We start from the raw sequence: 22,816 nt of genomic DNA, 5'->3' as shown, positions 1-22,816 counted from the left end.
CAGTGACTGTAGAGGGGGAGTATTCCGGGCTGGGGGGAGTGACCAACCCGGGATTTCCAAATTGGAAAAAAAAACACACACAATAACGTCACCACAGAAGGAGGAGGAGGACAGCTCCGCAGTAAATAAGTCAGTATCTATTCAGTGTCAACACTGTCAGGGAGCAGTAAAGCTCCACTTGTAGAATTAGTCTCGTTTTCTCATTATCACTGCATCAATTGCTAAAAGCTGCGGCGAATCGATGAGGAGCAATCTTTTGACGCTTCTTGCCCGTCTCTTTATAAACACTTAAAGATAACCGTGAACAGACAGAATTAATCATCAGCATCATGAACCGGTCCGTTTGCCAAGAGAACCCCGCTAAATATCCCGACAAGAGGCAAGACCAGCGAGTTGGACCACCTGCTTCCGAGTCCGGGCATAGTGGTGCAGGGTCATCGCCGCATAAAACAACCCGCAACAAACAGCATCTGGAGGGGGTCCTGAGGAAATACACTAATCTGTTGCAGGGCTGGCAGAATAGGTAAGGGAAATACAGAATCGTTTTGTAAACTTTTTTTTGCATAACATTGACATTTGTTTAAATGGTATGCCTACTTTATTTTTGTTGCTATGTGTGTAAATGTCATTGCTTCCTTTATATAGTGTTGCAGGGTTAACTAGAGGTGAAATGACCATTGCCAAGAGCCTTTAACTCTGCTTGATATCAAATGGCTGCTTGAGAATTTTAAGGGAAAGAATTTGAGGTTTTGGCATCAATCAATTCAAAAAAATCTAGGATTTTGTTTTGTTTCATAACAATGAAATATTCAAACGTAATTCATTTTCATTCATTCCATTAAATACAATATTAGCCATGATGACCCAGAAGAGGATAAGCAGTATGGAAAATAGATGATGAAGGCAATGTTATGCGGTTCCGCAAACTCCACAAACATTAAACTCCAAATTAAATTTAGCAGAGGCAGTAACTGTAGTTTATTTATTAAAGTAACACATGTTATTATCACTTAAGTGTTACACAAACATTGACATCATCAAGGATGAGAGGATGAGATGAAAATATTTTCACAATTGTAATTCAATAATTGCAAATCTAAATTACAAATATTCTGAAATGAAAGTGCAATAAGTCAAGTCTTTCATGATAAATATAAGAAAATACTTTTAAATTTACGTGAATTGTAAATTTTAAGAAAACGGTAAGATACAAAAAATTCAGCCTTTAAAATTCTATTTATTGGGAAAAGAGATTGAAATAATCGATTCATAGCTTTCAGAATCAATATCAGGTTTGAAAAGGAAAATCGATTCGATATCTATTATTAGATTTTTTAATAACCCAATCCTACTATTGGAGGGGAAAAAAGGATAATTTTCTCTGTAACTGAAGAAGGAAAACATACAAACAGGATTTTAAATTCAAAATGTGTAATGGAAAATGTGCAAGAAGAGTCTACTTACTCAACGTGGTGTCGGTTCTACATAAATAAGCAAGCGTTTGCTTCGTACAACTTGCAAGAAATAAACTTAAAACGCAACTCGTGTTTTTCAGTTAATGGCACGTATGGTGTAGTGAAACATGTTTTCATTTTGATGTAGTTATATTTCATTGAGGCATCGATTGCATCACATAGCATTATCATTATTTTTGCTCCATTCTACTATTGCCCTTTAATGGGTGACAGCACACTAGTAGTGAATATAATCACTCGCCGAATCAGATTCAAATACATTTTCTATTAAAAATGATGAGCTCGGTGTTTCCATCGATGTAGTGCTCATGCCGTTGTGGATGACTGACGTGCACCGCAGTGTGTGCTATAAATCCCATCACAGCCAACTTTCTTCATTTCCTCCCACCTACTGACTGCATTGCTGTATGTCATATTTGTAAGCCGTTCATTTGTTCACGCGTGCTTCCATTCATTCATTTGCAGCTTGTTTTTCGAAACATTGCTGAGAGGAGTTGTGTGGGCGGGTGTCCCAGAAATACTGAATGAGTCATCCAGGAAAGTCCTGCACTTGTTTCCTCTCCGGCATCATCTCTCCCTCCCCAACTCCAACTCTCTTCCTCTCTATTGTAAATTGTCCAGCTGGATCGATAGAACCATCCAAAAGTGTAATGAGCTTCATGATCACACTTTGACAATGTGATATATGCTTAATTACAAGCACGCGCACACACAAGTTCAAAGTTTGGTGCAATTTGAGAGGTATATTTACCAATCATTTTGGTTGGATTGCAAATTGTACAATGCCACTGTCAGATCCTTTTGCATATTATTATTATTATTTTGCTCATTCTCATCCCCAACATCAGTGGACTCTTATTTGCAATCCTAGAGAGACTGCTTCGTGACTGTTGAGTATTTTCATCTTTCATTCGGAAGTTGTTCATGATGTCAAGAGTGAAATGAATTCAGTTTGTTCTTTCCTCCCCATTGGAGATTACTGACTGAGCGTTATCACACTAACATATTGGTGTTCTCTGCATTTGATATTGCCAGTGTTGTGGGTACAGTACATTAGTTTGTTTGCATAGTATCATTCAACTCATTCACTGCCATTGACGGCTATAGACGTCAAAAATTCATTTGAACTATTTTTATTAGTTTACCATTTTTCCCACTTTTGTCAATAAGAGTATGAAAACCTAGATTTTTTTTTATTGTATTAGAACAGATATAAAATTTGTGATTAATCGTGAGTTAACTAGTGAAGTCATGCGATTAATTATGATTTTAAAAAAATGGAATTGCCTGGCGCCCTAATTTTTTAATAATCTTTTCTTAAAAATAAAAAAAAGATTAGGGGCATCAGGCGTTTAAAATTTGTAATCGTAATTAATCGCATGACTTCACTCGTTAACTCACGATTAATCACAAATTTTATATCTGTTCTAAATGTACAAAAAAATCTAGGTTTTCATACTCTTGTTAACAAAAATGCAAAATGATTTTTTAAAAGTCTATAGCTGTCAATGGCAGTGAATGAGTAAAAAAAAAAACATAACCGTATTCTGAGTTTCTTCTGCCGTTCTTCTGCCTTCTCTCCTTTTTGCAGGTATTTTGTTCTTGACCCCAAGGTTAGCCAGCTTGACTACTATCGAAATGAACACAGCAAAAGCCAGCGGCCCCCAAGAGGTTCCCTCTCTCTACTCGGAGCATTGGTTGTGTCCTGCAGTGACTTTCCTTACATGTTTGCTGTTCAGTCCCCGACTGGTGAATCCTATAAACTTAGAGGTAAGTGTGACATGACATGTAAGACTGGTTTTAGCAAAAATATTCTAGAAATAAAGACATGCACACAAACAATTTAAGTCTTGGAACACCATTGCATTTGTTATATTTAAATGCTATAATGACCATATTCTGTATTATTATGTCGCAACATCAAGGCAAAATGGTCATTTATACATTTGTTAGCTGCCTGGTTCATGATGGTTGATGACATAAATGAAATACAATTCTTTTAACCTTTATCCAGATCATCACTTAAAGGGAAAGTCAACCCCAAAATGTTCTTGTCAATAATATGTTGCTGTTGTTGTAATATATTTGCCCCCACTAATCTAAAGACGGCATTGTGATTAACTAATTCTCTCCCAGCCATTTTCACTGAAGCAACCCCCTTCACTCCCGGCTGTTTTATTGGATTTTGACTGATTTAGCAAGGCCCAAAGAATATAGTGTTCTATTGCTATAAACATGGATTATATTGCTATAACATGGAACCTACCAAAAGGAAGATTAGACTCTCTTCTTTCAACAGGAAAAAAAAATCTGTTTTGGAGCAATTAGCATTAGAATATAGCTAAATTTCATCATTATTCACAAATCTATTTAGAAATGTGAGTAATGAGCTTTTTTCCCAACATGGCCCCTGGTTGATCTCTTTTGCTCTGCTGCCACCTGCTGACCATTTGTGTAATAACTACAATTTCTTCAACTGTTTTTTGCAGTTGAGAGGCTGCATCAAAGCCTTCTGTATGCTGTAGCATTTAAAAAAAAAAAAAAGTATAAATACGTGTTTGGGACACTTAAAACATTAAAAAAACAATTGTTATATGTTTTTGGGAGCAAATGAGTTAATATTGCATTTGTGAAATGTGAATGAAGCAGCAAAATCGCCCGTTTTTATCCATCTCCGGGGGCAGCCATTTTGCCACTTTCTGTCGACTGAAAATGACATCACAGTTGCTCAGGGCTCAGGTGGCTCAGTTTAGGAACATCACATGAGCAAACTCAGAAAACAGCTCAGTCTTGATTGGCCGTTATCTGAGCCCTGAGCAACTGTGATGTCATTTTCAGTCGACAGAAAGTGGCAAAATGGCTGCCCCACTCTTTGACTGCCAAAAACGTTAAATGACGTTTAGTAAAATCCAATGGAGGAGTGCCAAAGACGTTAAAAGACGTTTTTTCAAAACAGAGGTGAAACTAACGACTAAAGATGAGAGTCCAATCTTTCATTTGGTAGTATGTGTGTTTCCATAGTCCGTCCGTCCGTCCGTCTTCTTCCGCTTATCCGGGGTCGGGTCGCGGGGGCAGCAGCTTTAGCAGGGAAGCCCAGACTTCCCTCTCCCCAGCCACTTCAGCCAGCTCATCCGACGGGACCCCAAGGCGTTCCCAGGACAGCCGAGAGACATAGTCTCTCCAGCGTGTCCTGGGTCGCCCCCGGGGCCTCCTGCCGGTAGGACATGCCCGGAACACCTCCCCAGGGAGGCGTCCAGGAGGCATCCGAACCAGATGCCCGAGCCACCTCAACTGGTTCCTCTCAACGTGGAGGAGCAGCGACTCGACGCTGAGTCCCTCTCGGATGACCGAGCTTCTCACCCTATCTCTAAGGGCGAGCCCGGCTACCCTGTGGAGGAAACTCATTTCGGCCGCTTGTATCCGGGATCTTGTTCTTTCGGTCACGACGTTCCATAGTCCAAACACATAATTTTCTGTGGACCTTGAAAGATCAGTCAAAAATGCTTAAATCGGCTGGCACCCACGGCATCCCTTTTCTGAAAACGTCTGGCAGTCAAAGAGTTAAGATTGTTAAAAATTAGTGGCTTTTGATGCTTCATTGATAATCCACAAATGCAATTTTAATCAGAATGTTGCATTTAGACTACCGGAGGTGGGGCTGCATAGAACACATTATTAATATTTTTTGGGGTTAACTTACCTTTTAAACTGATTTCTTGAAAACTTTGTACAAGGGTGGTGTATGCCTCCCTTTTCTAATGTTTTCTGTAAAGCAGTTTTGTCCGTTTTTTATGCATATCCCTATCCGTCCCACTATTTTACTATGTCAAAATGACTTTATAAACATTGGTCAATCATAGGGCACATACTTTATAGCCTGCACTGAAATCAGGCAATTGAACCACTATGTAGTCTTTGTTTACTGAAACAAAACAGCACAAACAAAGCTAAGTGGTGGCATCTTGCTCAGTATGTATATTAACTGTGTTTTTCAAATCTCTTCAATATTGAACTCGATATAGTCCAAATGTCTTTCGTTCATTGTTTAAATTCTCAAACCAGCATTTTTATTTGGCAACTACAAAGTGTTTTTTCAAGGCAGTCTACATTGGAACAGCTTTTAAACACAGACAGCTAAAAGCTGCTTTATTGTTACACCAGCTGGCCTTGGTTGCACAAATTGTTCACCGATTGCAAATTGCAAAAAAAAACAACAACAAAAAAAAACTTTTAACAGCTGTTGGAAAAAGTTATTTTCATATTCAAGCATGAATCCTTTCTTACACTATGAATGCAGGACGGCAGTTACAGTAGCCTTCCTTGTTTCTTTCAGCTTCAAATCTAGAGGAGCAGGAGTTATGGATGACGCAGCTGCAGCTATGTTCTCGATGCCACTCTGACAATGGGGCGAAGGTACGCACACATATACACACACACACACGCACATGCAGCCATTTAAACCACCGGTTGAATTCTGCATTGATCACGAAACGACAGTGCTCGATCAATCCACTTCTCTTCCCTGCTTCCTTATTGGATTAGCACTACTCCAAACACCAGAGAGTTTAAATTTCGAGACACATTGGAGCCATATTGGATTTCTACCCTGCTGTTGCACTTGTAAGATATAGTTTGTTTGATTCAGCCTCTTAGCGCTTCCACATCTCGTCCACTCAGGCATGCGAAGCAGATGTCCCATCTCTCTAATGGTTTACCCCCCCCCGGCCACAATTTCACTATCACAGGTGTGTTAAAAGCAATACGGGTTTAGGATTGTGATGTATAATGTGACCTGCTGTCACTGTAAATGGGCAACCAAAAATGATCCAAGCGCTTTGTTGTTGTTGCTTTATTTTCCACTTTCACCAAATGACTTAATGACATTTTGTTTTTCATCTCACCGTTAAAAGCCTCCCATCTGCTCAGTCTTCTCCGCACACAGCCGTAGCAGGCGGCTGATGTATTTAAGCACATCTTAGTGTGGTTCATTTGCTAATGTGCTGTGTGAGTACTGTCTTTGAAATAATAACCATGTGACTATTACCTAATCATTTGCGCTTATCGTTCTTCATGTCTTGTAACCAGGTGCTTTACTAGTACACTGTTATTTCTTTCTGGACCTCCCTCCAGCACTCAAGAGTCAAGCCTTTTATTGTCACATACATAGAGTATTTATATTATTATTACACAAGAGTGAAATGTTCCATTACCTGTGAAATGAATTAAGGTAATACTAGTGGAAGAGTTATCATTAAATGACTTTAATATACTGGTGATCATCATTGTGATCATCAAGTCACTTCCATTATTTCTACTAAATATTTTTAAATGAAACTAACTCAGAATTAAATCCACTTAATTGAAAATAAGTTTTGCAAAGTTATTGTAATTACTTAAAGGGGAAGTCAACCTTTTCTTGACAATATGTTATATGTGACCTCACTAGTCTCATTCACTCCCATTGACGGCTATAGATGTCAAAAATGCATTAGAACTATCTCTATTAGCTTAACATGTTTTCTACTATTGTTAACAAGAGTATGAAAACCTATATATTTTTTAGTGTACATTTAGAACAGATATAAAATTTGTGATTAATTGTGAGTTAACTAGTGAAGTAATGCGATTAATTATGATTCAAATTTTAATCGCCTGACGCCCCGAATTTTTAATAATCTTTAAGTCGCGTCCGACAATTAAATTATTTAATTGTAATTAATCACATGACTTTATTAGTTAACTCACGATTAATCACACATTTTATATCCGTATTTCTAAATTTAAAAAAATCTTGGTTTTAATACTCTTGTTAACAAAAGTGAAAAAAAAAAGTTTAACTAATAGAAATAGTTCAAATGAATTTTTGACGTCTATAGCCGTCAATGGCAGTGAATGAGTTAATATTACATTTGTAGAATATGAGTTATGCTGCAAAATCCAGCAATTTTTATCCATCTCAGGTGGCGGCTATTTTGCCACTTGCTGTCGACTAAAGATAAACATCACAGTTGTTCAGGGCTCAGGCAACGACCGATCACAGCTCACCTGTTTTCTGAAGCTAAGATGTGATTGGTTGTTACCTGAGCCCTGAGCAACGTGACGTCATTTTCACTCGACAGCAAGTGGCAAAATATTGATATTGATAGAAACTGCTGGAATATTAATATTAACCAGAATACTGTATTTAGACGAGGGCTGCATAGAACATATTAATGTCAAGAAATTTTTAGGGTGTTGACTTTAATATTTGAAGTTGTAACGAATAAACTTTACGTTTCTTCAATTAAAAATATCCTGTCTAATTGTCTTCCATTATAATTGTAATTGCTGAAAAATGTTGGGTTAAATGATTGCAAGTTTTCCTCTTTCATTAGTTTAACTAGTATTTTCCAAGTAAACTTAAATAATCTGGGTTTACAGTGTCTGACTAATGTGAGTTTCTGGATCCGAGCAATATTTTGTGGGCGTTTGTGTGACATTTCATACCAAATTATTACAGACCCAAAAACATCCTTCCTTCTCACTCCTAGGCAGAGCTGGGGAATCCAGATCCAGAAAGTAAAAACTCTGAAATAATTTGGCTTTTTATTGAATTCTATTTGCTCTTCCCTATTGACTGTCTCACCATGAAATAATCATAAGGATTCTGAGGGACTGTCACGGTTGACGTGTCTTCAAGATAGCATGCTACTTGGGGAATGTGACGTCTTGTCATTGTCTGTAACGCTTCCCGCATGGGAAATTTTATGTGGCATGACAAAGGTCTGGATTAGTTGGCAGATGGTGTAGAGCAGTTAAGGAAGAAGGTGCAGCCTAACTTCTTACTTCTTAACTCATTCACTGCCATTGACGGCTATAAACGCCAAAAATTCATTTGAACTATTTCTATTAGTTTAACATTTTTCCCCCACTTTTGTTAACAAGAGTATGAAAACCTAGAATTTTTTATTGTACATTTAGAACAGATATAACATTTGTGATTAATCGTGAGTTAACTACTGAAGTCATGCGATCAATTAATATTAAAAAATGTAATCGCCTGTCGCGATTTTAAAAAACAAAACAAAAAATTAAAAAATTAAGGGCATCTGACGATTAAAATTTGTAATCGTAATTGATTGCATGACTTATATCTGTTCTAAATGTACAATAAACAATCCTAGGTTTTCATACACTAGTTGACAAGTGTGTGGGGGGGGGGGGTGTTAAACTAATAGAAATAGTTCAAATGAATTTTTCATTGGCAGTGAATGAGTTAATGTCATGAAAAAGCACTGCATTAGGACTAAAGTGCAAAATGGTCCTTGCTTCAGCAAAGCACTGAGAAAGCAGTAGCGGAAGGTCTGAAAACTAGCCTGTTGAGGTCGGCTGCAGGGGCTTTGCTGGGCATTTACTTTGAAATGTACTTTGAAAACTGCTACCTGAAAGTCCAGCCAGGAAGCGGCCGGTGGGAAATGCCACCAAACAGCATCCTGATGGATTTGGTGGATCCAACCTTGCGAAGGAGGATGCTGGAACTGCCAACAAGCCATCCCATCTCTCAGCTTGTTATTTATACCTTTTCCCCATTACAAACATGTCTTTTTCTACTCGCGTCCCTTTTCGTAATGGGCTAATAATTTGCATCCAATTCTCCTGCTGTTGCGTGCGTTTAAGTCTTGTGATGGCAGCAGTGTAGCCTGAAGGTGCAGTGGGTGCAAAGGCAGAAAGGAATTAGGTTACCGACTGCCTCTCATCCTACTTCTCGCGCACGTTTTCGACTTCCTTTGGCTGCTACTTTCTCTTAAAGATCTCACAGGGTACTATTCGAGCTAGCAATGATAACAGCTCATTTGAATTATGAAGAGAAAGGGAGGACTTGAAAACTCTTGATGAACAGAGGTTACTGAAAGTCAGGGAAGGAGAAGAAAAGGTGGGATATGGTGGAGAAGTTTTGGTGATGTTATATAAAGTCTTGATTATAAGGGTGATAAGCAAACAAGAGATTGTGGTGTGAAAAAGAAAGTGAGAAATGAGTGAAGGGGGGAAATGAGAAAATGATGTGTGAAAGCCGCTGAGAAAAATTGAAAGGTGTTGAGAGGAACAAAGGCAAAGCAAAGATATTAAGAACGTTTCCAAATCTTTAAATAAAACCAATAGACAATTTCTAGCAGTGGTTCTTAACTTGTTGAAGGCACTGAACGCCACCAGTTTCCTATCTGCATTCATCGAACACTTCTTTATTGAAAAATAACATGATTTTTTTTCTCTAATTCATACCAGGTATAATGTTTACTGGTGAACAAAATAAACAGGAAGAATCAAATTAGGCTCTCATCACGTTGAATTCAGAAAATGTTGACATCAGCTGACTACTAGCGCGATCACCTGCAGCCAATGATAGCCAAGCATAACATAGAATCATCAATCAAATGATGAACCCCTGAAACTGACTCATCGAACCTCTGGGCTTCAATCGAACCCAAGTAAAGAACCACTGCTTTATAGTATAATCAGAACTGTCACTCCAATTTCATATATTTATTCTAATGTTTGTCTCTTTTTTTTTGTCTATTCAATTAATTTATTAATTAATTGTGTGATTTATATTAATTTATTTTCAAATTGTTTCAGTGACATAATGGGGTTTCTTTCTTTACATTTTGTCCACACATCCTGTTTTTTTTTTTGGGGTTTTTTGCACTGATGAAAAGAACCTGTTATTTGTGTTTGGGTGTGATAAATCCAAGTCTATATTTGGGTACATCAGGACTTTTAACTGTGAAAGTGTCTTAACATCTTTCCCTCGCCGTCAGAGGAGTGATGACTCACCCTCCCCTGAGAATGAGACGTGTTGAGTGAAGCTGTGTGAGAGTGTGACAGTGTATGAAAAGACCTACTTCGACTTTGCCTCTGCCTTATCCAACCGACATTTCATGTTTAATGGTAGTTCTTGTCTCTGTTCTATGCAAGAGAGGACCTCCATGTGCATAAAGCTTTTTCTTTTATTGCTTTACAGGTCAAATCTTATTTTACTTTTAGACTTTTTTTGTATGTAAGTAAAGAAGCCCATTCATTTTGTCTACAGTTATATTTGGAAGATCAAATTTGGCCTGATTGTAATTGTATTTGAGCTCTCAACGTGCACCAAGAGTGTTATTAGGACCCCTTAAGTTGGGTCATGGTAAAAACTTTTTTTTTTTTTAAATCATAGAAACAACAATTGCTATGATGTGAATGAAAAAAAAAGAGAAGAAGCTCTGCTACTGAACGGCAGGTTTAAAAATAAAACCACAGGCCTTGATTGAAGTGTGAGTGAGCTGAAAGTGACGTCATGCTCAAATATATCTCTAGACAGATGCCTGGCCATGTAGTGCACTATAAATAAGTATTGAATGGAATTCTGAGAGGAGCATATCTGTGTTTACATGAAAGCACTTTCAAGAGGTTTGCATCTATCTCAGCAGTGTCTTTCTAAAACATAAGAGATGGAAGTTACAATATTTTAAATGACATCTAAAACTGTTCCACCGTTGTCATTTATATTGAAATATTTCTCTGGGGAATTAACTCTTTGACCGCCAAAAACGTTTAATGACGTATGCTAAAATCCTAATGAATGCCGCCAATAACGTCAGTTGGTGTCAACTACGTTTTTTGTCTCAATGACCTTGTCATTGGGATTGTAAAATCCCAAAACAGCCACTAACTACGGCCAGCAGATGGCAGCATTGTTTCTCTTTTCAATGGGCTCCCGGTCTATTGAATTACAATGAAACATGACAAATCTGATGAAATTGAATGTATTCAAGGATGACATGAATGATCAAAGCCTTTGTCACATTAAATCTAATTCACAGCGTGTCACTAAACAAAAAATATTAGTGTCAAAGTCACTGTTGTGCAGAAAATGGATCTTCACAAAAAACTTGTTTTCTCCTTATCTTTTCAATTTTCTCTCAATGTCACTCAAATTACCTATCTTCAAATGGTAATTACTAAAGAACGGAATAAGGTAGAAAGATATCTTTTTTTCTAATGAAAGAATGGAACCCACCATGTATATGTAGTCAAACTACACAATATTCTGTTTGCCTTGAAATATGAGTTAAAATACTCTAAATTGACTGGCATTGTCGGGGTTGATTTTTTGGATAATGTTTGGCAGACAAAGAGTTAAAAAGAAATAATACACTATTGTAATTACTAACGTACTGATTGCAGTGATTTGTGTGTCACTACAGTGAAGCGCATTACAGTGATAGAGAAAGAGGGTTTAAACTCTTCTTTCTGCTTAATTGTTGTCCTCACTGTTGAAATCATTTCACTAATGTATTTGTGATTAATATTCATCACAGTTCATCTCACATATTCGTTAAATAAGCTGATGTCCCAGTTGTGGTACTCGGAAGCCAATGCCACTCCTAATTACAGTCAAGGGTCGCACGAAGCACTCATTATCTCTCTTCTCACACGAGTCGTCCTCATTGTCAATTACATTTGTCTGCAAGGGTTCGCCATCGAGGGAATGGAAATATTTCTTCTATTGTATTACCTTCACCATGTAAAAAAAACTTGACCAACTCTGTTTGGATCACTGTTTGTTTGTTAGTTAGAAAGACCAATTTATAAGTTAAAAATTCACCTGTTATTTTTGTGCTCAGGCCAAAGCTCGGCTAATTTAAATAGTTGTCCTTTGGCGCCATCTAGTGGCTTCTTGATGCCAAGGAACTACTTTGACGTGAGTTTTGCCACTATCGATGATTATAGACCTTTTGGGCTGTGGTTACAAGGTCAATTACTCGCTATTTAATGTAATAGTCATTCCCTACCTTTTGCGAATAGCGGAGGAACACTGTACTGTATATTAAACTTACTTTTGGAGCAGACCTCCAAAGTATAATTACAACACGTCTGTGCAAAAAAAGAAATGAATAACCCAACCCAAATTGGTTTATTTTTAACTCCGCTGCTGGGTTATAGCACCATCCCAACAGTTGTTAACTCATTCACTGCCATTGACGGCTATGGACATCGAAAATTCATTTTAACTATTTCTATTAGTTTTAACATTTTTCTACTTTTGTTAACAAGAGTATGAAAACCTAGATTTTTTTGGAGTACATTTAGAACCGATATAAAATTTGTGATTGATGGTGAGTTAACTATTGAACTATTGAAGTCATGCAATTGATTACAGTTAAAAATTTGAATTGCCTGACGCAATTAAAAAAAAAGATTTTAAAAATTAGGGGCGTCAGGCAATTTAATTAAATTAATTAATTAATCGCATTACTTCACTAGTTTGTATACGAGTATACGAGTTCCAAGAATTGATTTAATAAATGGCTGAGGGGGAATGAATATCAGTGCGTGCTTCAGTGATAATTGCTAGATGGGATACTTCGTTGTTAGCCAAACTTACTAACAAGCCTGGACACTCAGGAGATACTATGCCAATAGGTAAAGCAACACAGACAATGTGAATGAAGTTCTCCCAGTGGTAATTTGCATTCTCACAGAGCCTGGACTGGCTAGATGTGAAGATTTCAATGTGATGTTCATGATGTTCCACTTCCAAGTAATGCAACCCATCTGTTGAGTCAGTACCCGATACAAATAATCCAATGAGTGAAACATTTCTTAACCCAGCGGTTGAGAAGAAAACAACCCATCTTGGATTGAGAGATTTTGTCCAAGTTCAAAAATAACCCAAAAGGGTTCAAATATAACCCAGCACTAGGATAGATGAAACAACCCAACATTTCTTAGTCTGTAATTTTTTTTTGTCCGTCCTTCACAGCAGTCTGTGGAATGGTAATCTTCCCGATGGTATGTCTGTGCTTGTTCCTGCAAACATGGCCACCTTTTATTTCAATCAACAATCAGATTTTCGTCCCAACACATTCCAAACGATGTCGCAGCTGGCAATGATTGTAAACCGTCTTATCCGGTCTGTTGGTTTGTGTGTAGGGGATGGCTGAGGCAAAACCAGAACAGAAGATCCTGGTCAACTCCAATGAATCTCTGCCCCCAAGAGCTGGACCCCTTTCCTCTCTGAATGAGGTAATAACACAGACAACACTTCAAACACATGAATTGTGTTATGTTAAAAAATGCCACATATTTACAACAAGGAATGATGATTATTATCAGTTAGATGTACCAGAAAAGCTGCAAACATGCACATTTTCATGTTAGTTGTTTTCTGCTTTTTTTGTGGAAAATAAGAAAACTACTCCAAGCCTCTCACGCTCTGTTCCTTCCTCTTGCTCAAGGATTTACTCCTTTTAAAAGCTACTTCTGCAGCCACTTTAAGCTGCTTGGGTGAGTGCTTCACTTTGCTACACCACAACGTTCGGGCCCACAACCAGAACCAGAACCACCATTCAATGAGTTTGAGTGAGACGGCTTCCTCCGAGAGAGTCAAGTCCTGGAATCAGCGCTGCAGCTCTAGCGTGCACCAGGTGGAACCCGGTAGCCTCAAGTCGAGCAGTCCAAGCCAGATCCGCTCCGTCAACGAGAACCAAAGTCCCAAACACTGCAGCCACACTAGAAGACAAGAGAAGGACCACAACTACATTCAGAGTCATTCAGGTGAGCTGAGATATGGTGACCAGACTCTGCATGTTTATAGAGAATCAAGAAAAATATTGGATTTGAAATGATATATATATAGAATCCAAGAGTCTGAAGTTTAGACTCCTGGATTATATATACATCATGCACTTGGGTTGTAATTAGGTTGTTCTATCTGCATAATAATTAATTTAAGGCAGCAACAAGTACAAAATGAGTAAACTGAACTCATTTATAAATTGATCTATTTTTATGTTAGTTCATTTCCCAGAGGTTTAATGTTTTTCATATTTTTGTACTTAAATTATTCTGTTTAAGATGAAATAGTGAAAAACAAAATATTGTAAAACAATCAAATGTTATCTTTTATTCATATATTTGTTGTAAGCTACGGAAAAATTGTGACATTAGTAGTACTATTTTATTTTTATTTAAAAAAAAATTGAATTAATCGCAAATTGTTTTTTTTGTGTTTTTTTTCAGTTTTTCTAGGGTATTTTTTCTGTGTTAAAAAAATATATTTTCTGAGGTTTTTTTATTATAATTATTCACTTTTTCTGAATATTTTCCCCCCATTTTTCAGATTATTTTTATTTTTTTTTACTGTTTATGATTGTAATTTATCCAACACCACATTTAGGCCGAGTATAAAAACCTCAGGTTTTTTTGGGGTTGAGCTACAAAAAATTCCAAGTCAACCAGGTTCGAGCATCAGCTAAACAGTCATGCAACACCAACACATTGCGAAAATCAGCTGATTTTACTGAAATGTACAACTGAGTGTCATCAGCCTAACAGTGAAAAACTATTCTATGATGACGAATAATAGATCTCCGAGGTAATCCATAAATACAAATTAAAATAGGCTCAGGTATCGAGCCTTGTGGTAAATCCAAAGTAAGATGCACAGATGAGGATAGATGCATTTTCTGTTTGACATTTATAAAGAGAACCATTCTAGAACAGTCCCAGAAAGCCCGACCCAATTTCTCAGGCTATCAGTCGTGATGGCATGATGATGGCAGGTTGTGAGACTCTCTCTCTCTCTCTCTCTCTCTCTCTCTCTCTCTCTCTCTCTCTCTCTCTCTCTCTCTCTCTCTCTCTCTCTCTCTCTCTCGCTCAGGTCCAACATCAGTGACGTGACTGCTAACCTCACAAGTGTTTATTTGCCAACAATTCCCAGTTTCATTTAGTTGTTAATCATGCTTTATCGTATCTATAAAGCACTTTAAACTCCAACAGGCCAAATTGCTGTACAAAAAACTGCGAGGGAGGGAATACTGGTGGGTTTTAAGAAAGGACTTAAAAGGGAGGAGTGGTGAAAGGCAATGAATTTCACAGTTCAGTTCCGCCACCAGTATTCAGGCAGTACTGTGAACTACTATCAGTTTCCTAGTGACCCTGAACAGGATAAGTAATAGAAAATCAACAAACACTTATTTTCATTTTCTTCATCTTTAACATTTCAAGTACACTGACAGCCGTAATGTCTTCTTGAGTGTTGTGACAGTTGGCTACAGCTTGTAACATTCTACTGACACCTAGAGGAAAAATACAGCACTACCATTATTTGAATTGATGACTTTTGTTGTTGCTCAAACAGTGTAAACCAGGGGTGTTCAAGTTCAGTCCTCGAGAGCCCCTATCCAGCCTGTTTTCCATGTTTCTCTCCACTAACACACCTGATTCATGATCAGGATCGTTATCGGGCTTCTGCAAAGCTTGCTGATTAGCGGATCATTAGATTCAGCTGTGCTGCAGGAAGGAAACATGGAAAACAGGCTGGATAGGGGCTCTCGAGGACCGAACTTGAGCACCCCTGGTGTAAACCAAGTGTCCATTTTTAACCACGTTACTTCAGAATCCTAACCCTTTTACAACCCTTGAGTGTCAAATTTCAGAGTGCCGTCATCTTCTTTTTCAGACAGTTTGACTGAATGGGTCGGATCTTCTCAGAAGCAGATGACACATGATGTATCAAACCCGGTCCCGTTCAGGAACCAGTCCCAGCATATTGAGGTATTTGCACATTCTCTTGCATTTTACCATGTCATAGCAACAACTATATTTGGGGGGGGGGGGGGTGTGTTCTTGTTTTTGTTACATAGTGGGACCAACACTACGGGATTTTACAGAGTTGTGGGGCCCACCCATCCATGCAAGTTTTGACCTCTTTTTGAGGGTCAAGACTTGGTTTTAGAGTTTAGGTTTTATTAGATTATGGTTAGGGTAAGGAATAGGGGTAGGCAATCATTTTTGATGGACGGGGTTAGAGAAAGGGGCTAAGAAATGCATTATGTCAATGAGATGGCCCCACAAAGATAGTAAAACTATCTACTAGTCTGTGTGTGTGTGTGTGTGTGTGTGTGTTTGTGTGTGAGAGCTGTATTTGTAATACAATACAAGCCTAAATGTTGTCATTTATGATACATTCATGTGTGATCATCTTATTTTAAAGTACTGTTTTAAATTAGGAAGTTGTAGTGTTTTTTTGTATCAGTTCATTGATTATTTATTCTTTGATAGTTTGATGTTTGCCTTTGTAGTTTTGTGAGTGGTTTGAGGCGACAAACAGAAAATGAATAAAGTATGACAGTGGTTATTTAAAGTTTGGGTTTTTGTGGACTGGTCCAGTTAATGGCTTCAATCTCCAGTACGTGTTACATTACTAAAACCAGACAATCACATTTGTTGACCAGGCCGATGGATAATCTTTGAATAGAGAGCTAAAAAATGTATTTAGAAAATTAGTATGTTAGACTCTAAAAACAGTTGGGGTCAAAAATAACCCAATTATGGCTAAAAAATGGACCGATCCATTTTATAGGTCAATTTGACCCAACTTTCTGGGTTGTTTTATACAAAATGACCCACATTTTTGACCCAAGTAAAGGATCTGACCAATATTTAATATTTGCTGAAAGACCCATTCCTTGACTCAAAGTTGGGTCAAATCGACCCAAGTAGAGGATCGGTACATTTTTTACCTATAGTTGGGTTATTTTTTACCTAACTGTTTTTAGAGTGTACAATCCTAAACCCAACAGCTTTGATTAGCCATTACTCCTTTCTGTTATTGTGTTTAACATGAAATGAATTTTGATTAATTACTTATAGGCTACCGATACTTAAATGAGTTCATGAAGCTATTGTTTGTTTGTTTACATTGATAAACAAATTGTGTGTATGGGTTTATGGTGGATTACTTAATTCTGCTGGTGGAAAAAGGTCATTATAAAAGAAAATGTGCAATGGCCACAAACATTGAACATCAATCCTTCCAGTGTATGTAGAAATCTTGCTTTAAACATTAGGCCGCTGGGTGAAGCACTTTGTCAGTCCTGCAGCACAAAATGATGGACAGACAATTTCACACTTTCCAAACCCTCATAACGCATTAACTGGATGTTCCTCATGTGGGAGAGTGAAGAATGACATGACATGTCATTTTAGTTGCAACAACTCTACAGGGAGAGAATTTAGCCCTGATTTGTTTTTACGGGCAGTTTTAGGACAATTGTGATCAAATAGAAAATAAATATATTATTAGTTTCATGTGATCCTGATATGAGGTTTTTCCTGTTTTCTGAAAGGATGAAAACGATATACTTGTTTGTATTGCTTTTTATCAAAACAAAGGACAAAACACTAACTTAAGTGTTATGTGGCCCTCGAACTACAATGATTTAGACATCCCTGATGTAACCCATTCCATTTGTATGTTAAGTGTCTTTTCCCCTCCTCAATGGCAAGACTTTTGCTGCCCCCCAGAGACATTTTCTAAAGTCCACAATCAACCCTACGGTTTTGAATGTGTTCATCTTCAGGTGTGCTGGCTGCATCAGAGCACCTGTCACTCCACTTCTCGTCAATATGTAGACTCACTATCGTCTTTAATGGGGGTAATGACTGTGATCTGCAAATTTGAGCAGCTTGACAACAGGCACACACACAAATGATCATTAAATATCTTCTCATTAAAAGGGATATCAAGTCAAACATTTTCTTTACAATAATTGGTTATATGTGGCCTCAATAGACTAAACATGGCATTCTGATAAATATTTTGTTTCTCGAGTATGAATTAAGCAGCAAAATACACCGATTTTTATTCATCTCACGGGGCGGCCATTTTGTCACTTGCTAACGACGACATCACAGTTGCTCAGAGGAGCTCAGGTAACAACCAATCATGTCTCACCTGTTTTATGAGTTTGGTCATGTGACGATTGCAAGCTGAGCCGTGATTGGTCATTATCTGAGCCCTGAGCAACTGTGATGTCATCTTCAGTCGGCAGCAGGGAGCAAAATGGCCGCCCCTTAGATGGATACAACTGGGTGGATTTTGCTGCTTGATTTGTATTTCACAAATGGGGAAGCATAAAACATATTGTAAAATAAATAAATAAATAAATAAATAAATGTGACTTAACATAGCATAGTCTTGAAACTTAGAGTTTCCTCTGCTTCTTCCCATTGAAACAATCACAGCAATAGAAAGCATTCATTATAATCAAATTTGTGAGTTTACTCCATGACAGCTAAACATCAACATAACCCCAAAAAAGACACCTAGCTAAGGCAGCTGTGGTTTGAATGGTGTCTTGTGAAAATGTTTTTGGCATTTGGTTCTTGTATGTCGTTTAACACAAGGGATGAGTGGAAGCACTATTGAATTGTAGTTTATGGCTACTAACGTTGCTATGAGTGAACCAAGAAGTTAAACTCGTAAAAAGAAGTATTGACAAAGCCGTCTATTCTGTGATTTAGTTATCAGGATGCGTTGGAATGAACGGCTGTCTCGAGGCTCTTCTCAAGACTCTGAAAGACAGCAAAATCAAATGATATTGCCTTTCATAGTGTTAAAAGCAAATGAGTGAAAGCAGACCGGAATAGGCAGATTGCCTAAGGGAAATGAAAGAGTGAGGGAGTGAGAGCGAGCTATTAAAAGTAGGACGAGTTGTGACGCACTGCACACGGTGAGCGTGTAAGGGGCGGGGCTTACGTGTAAAGCAAGCAATAGCAAGACAGAAACGATCTTTAGCATCAGTCTTAAACTGCTCTCAAAAACATATAGAGGCAGGCATTCTCTCGCTTTCTCTACCACTTTTTTCTTTTCTTTTTTTTTACCCGTGCTTTCTCCCTCTGTCCCTCTCGCTTCTTATTCCACCTCTCTCTGTATGTTTGTGGATGCTGGACATGAAATCCAACAGGACTACGTCTGCAGTGGTTGAATGTAAGCCTAGCAAAGTGAGTGGCAGAGATGCGCGTGTGTATTTGTGCGCTATATTTGCGTGTTACAGTTTTGTAGTACAGTCGTTAATGTTTGAGTTTATTTGTATTCATTGTTTAAAACTTATTGTGGCAAAGTATACTGTAAAAGTTGCTTGTGCTCGGCATTCGTGTTTCCACCCACAATACAAAATCATGTAGATTAATAAAATCCTCTTACGGTAATTGCCTGGAGGAATATGAATGGTGCGTTTACAGAATGCAGTAAACAGGAGTTTAGACCGCATACATTTATGTCATCAATTAAAAGCATTGCCCAAATGTGTCTATTGGCAGGGAAAACAGCAGCCCAGCAGCCCAGAGAGCCCGGGTCCCAGTGACGAGACCACAGACACAGAAGACAACGACGAGGAGGACCTGGGAGTTCTTGAGGAGCAGCGAAGTATTATCCTCCATCTACTGTCCCAGCTCAAACTTGGAATGGACCTCACGAAGGTGAACTTCTGATCCTTGCCTCTGATGTGTGTGTTCTTTAGGTGACTTTATCTTCACAGAAAATGCACCAGAGTTCAGTGTAGAAGTTCAAATGACCATATGGCGTATAAGGTACTTATGCTACATAAAACAGTTGGAGAAAAGGCACATTCGCTATTGCATAAGATGAAACACAGTCTGTTCCATTTCAATAGTTCACCATATTTTAAACTGGTGCTCAAACTACGGCCCGGGGCCATTTGCAGCCTATTATCCATTATTCTGCGGCCCACAGCATATACTAAAATTGACATTTGACGCAAGGCTAGTTTAAAAAAAAAAGTAGGAATGGTGCTAAAAAAAAAAAGCCATTACTACTAATACATTGGTTTATATACTGTAAACTTTCCTAAATATGCAAAGATACAAACAAACTATTTATGACTAAAATAAGAAAATTTCTCTTCAAAATTAGATTTTAGTAGCAAAAATAGTTTCTTCCACTTTCTGCTCTGTGTCAAGGTCTGATTTAGGAATAATGTATATCACATTAATGATCCTCAAGTAAGAATTGTCAACTTCCTTGTTTTGGTCCTGATTATAGAGATGAGATTCGGCTGCTGTTCAGTGGATCTAGTCTAGTGGGATAACAGGGTCATTAGGCACCCCAAAATCTTGAAAGTTCCTTCACTATTTGACTTATCACCTTTAACAAAAAGCTGCTATGTAGCGGTGTATCAAATTAACTAGAAAACAATAAATGATACATAATTGCTTGATTGAGTGATTTTTTAAGTCAAGCGAAAAAGTTTGGACACCCCTGTTTTAAAACATTGATTTCCTATTGAAAAATCATCAAACTCACCATCATAAAACCCTTAATTAAAGATGCACTTTGTAACAATTTGCCTCAAAATATCTTTACAGTAACCTTTTTATTTGACCATTTATGACTGAAACATTTTTTAATTAGTAGATTAACACCTTAGCTGCTCATAATCGGAACGCCTGCTGGCCAATAGTTTTGGTATGGGTTTGAATTTCCCGCCCTCTGCCTACTGATGTGACGTCATGTGTGCATTGTGTACATGAAGAAGGGAAAATGCAGTTTCGTTTTTTGGCCACCGGTGGCAGTAGCGATCCAAAATTAATTTTTTTGCGTTTTGTAGCTTAACTATATGTTACATTTTAAGTAACAGTTTAATATTCTTCTCTGTCAAACAAATATGAAAACGAGTCTACTAAACCAGTCATTTCCAATCACTGTGTCATGGCAACTGGCTGGTAAAATCAATAACGTTTCGATTGCTAACGTGCTTTGCTTTCTAGTTTTATCACTCAATGATGTTTTGGTTCTAGCCTACAATCACATGGCTTCTGCTCAGGTGATTGTGGTGACTCATACAGACCAATGAGCTAACATGATTACCAATGGCCCACTGCTCTGGATCACAAGAAGAATGTGCTGATAATATAGAATGTAGGAACGACAAGGTTTCTCAGGCAGCTGAAAGTGTCAACAAAAGCGGAGTCATCCACTCCCGAAATAAGGAGCCATCGCTTTAAATGCATGTATCAGTTTGGCTCAAGTTCCCACTGTAACCCTAAATGGGATAAGCTGTATAGAAAATGGATGAATTGTGTTTGACTGATTCATGTAGGTTCCTTTTTAACTCATTCACTGCCATTAAAGGCTATAGACGTCAAAAATTCAATTGAACTATTTCTATTAGTTAGTTAAAATAATTAGTTAGCATTTAGCATTTAGAGCCCACCTATCTGACCACCTAACCCAGCTCTGTTGGTCAGATAGGTGCATTTTATTTTCTAGTGTTTATAGAATAATATATGGTTCGAGTGTCCAAATCTAACATATATTTTGTTATAGGTTTGAAGTTGAACAATTTTAATGGCGTTGCAATTAATATTCATAGAGATTGTATTTAAAGTATTAGAATACATTTTTCATACTGTTTAATGTGATCAAGTATTTGCATAGATTATTGAACAAAACAAAAAAAGTAGGGTGTGTGAAATAACCCAGAATTGTAGTTAATCTGACCCAGCATTTGGGGATAGCAAATGACAAAAATATGAAGTTGAAACAACCCAGAATAACTCATCTGTTGGGTTAAATTGGCCAATCCATTCTGCTGGGTCAAATTAACTCATTCACTGCCATTGACGGCTATAAACGTCAAAAATTCATTTGAGCTATTTCTATCAGTTTAACTTTTTTTCCCACTTTTGTTAACAAGAGTATGAAAACCTAGAATATTTTTTATTGTACATTTAGAACAGATATAAAATGTGTGATTAATCGTTAACTAATCGAGATTAATGGAGTTAACTATTGAAGTCATGCGATTAATTACAATTAAAAATTCTAGTCTGACGCCCCTAATTCTTAACAATCTTTTCTTTTTTTAATTAGGGACATCAGGCGATTAAATCGTTTTAATTGTTATTAATCACATGACTTCAATAGTTAACTCGATTAATCTCGATTAGTTAACGATTAATCACACATTTTATATCTGTTCTAAATGTACAATAAAAAAAAATTCTAGGTTTTCATACTCTTGTTAACAAAAGTGAAAAAACGGATCTAGAAATAATTAAAATGAATTTTTGAAGTCTATAGCCGTCAATGGCAGTGACTGAATTAAGGATGCACTGGTAGCAGCTGAACTGTGCTGATTCTTAAAGTCATATTTGACTGGTGCTAAGTGCTGTGTGGCCTGGTTGTGTTGTGCAGTTCAGTATAATCAATGCAATTGTTCCCCCCGCCAGTCGTTAGTGATTAGCACCACGTTACATAATAGAAATTCGCAGAATACATCGAATTTTGTCTCATACAGGGAAGTTGCAGTTATGCATTGTTGTATCATGAAGCACTGACACGAAAACAGGAAGCATGGGTGAATGCCCTCAAGCGCGTAATGATCGCCCCACAGTCGATCGTCCCACATTTCGAAGCTCTAGATTTCTTAGCATGCATTTAAAGGGGAAGTCAACTTTAAACATTTCTTGACAATAATATGTCGCGTGTGACATGGCATTCTAATTAATATTAC

The 22,816-nt window shown here is 37.6% G+C and overlaps 1 protein-coding gene across 2 annotated transcripts in view; it reads left to right on the top strand.

Annotated features, from left to right (window-relative positions):
- LOC144057747 (oxysterol-binding protein-related protein 11-like) overlaps nt 1–22,816 on the top strand; it is a 29,576-nt gene that overhangs the window by 658 nt on the left and 6,102 nt on the right. The window contains exons 2-8 of one of the 2 annotated variants that reach the window (XM_077575618.1): nt 295–523; nt 3,067–3,245; nt 5,809–5,888; nt 13,428–13,520; nt 13,733–14,051; nt 15,958–16,052; nt 19,602–19,760. In XM_077575618.1, the coding sequence (XP_077431744.1) occupies nt 330–523; nt 3,067–3,245; nt 5,809–5,888; nt 13,428–13,520; nt 13,733–14,051; nt 15,958–16,052; nt 19,602–19,760 (1,119 nt within the window). In that variant the 5' untranslated portion in view covers nt 295–329. Of the gene's footprint in view, nt 1–294; nt 524–3,066; nt 3,246–5,808; nt 5,889–6,011; nt 6,221–13,427; nt 13,521–13,732; nt 14,052–15,957; nt 16,053–19,601; nt 19,761–22,816 lie in introns of those variants that run through there. The other variant, XM_077575619.1, reaches the window with a different exon arrangement.

The sequence above is a fragment of the Vanacampus margaritifer genome, chromosome 9, assembly GCF_051991255.1.
Source record: "Vanacampus margaritifer isolate UIUO_Vmar chromosome 9, RoL_Vmar_1.0, whole genome shotgun sequence".
Taxonomy (NCBI): domain Eukaryota; kingdom Metazoa; phylum Chordata; class Actinopteri; order Syngnathiformes; family Syngnathidae; genus Vanacampus; species Vanacampus margaritifer.
The sequence above is the reverse complement of the archived record's forward strand: the minus strand, read 5'-3'. Positions and strand labels throughout refer to the sequence as shown.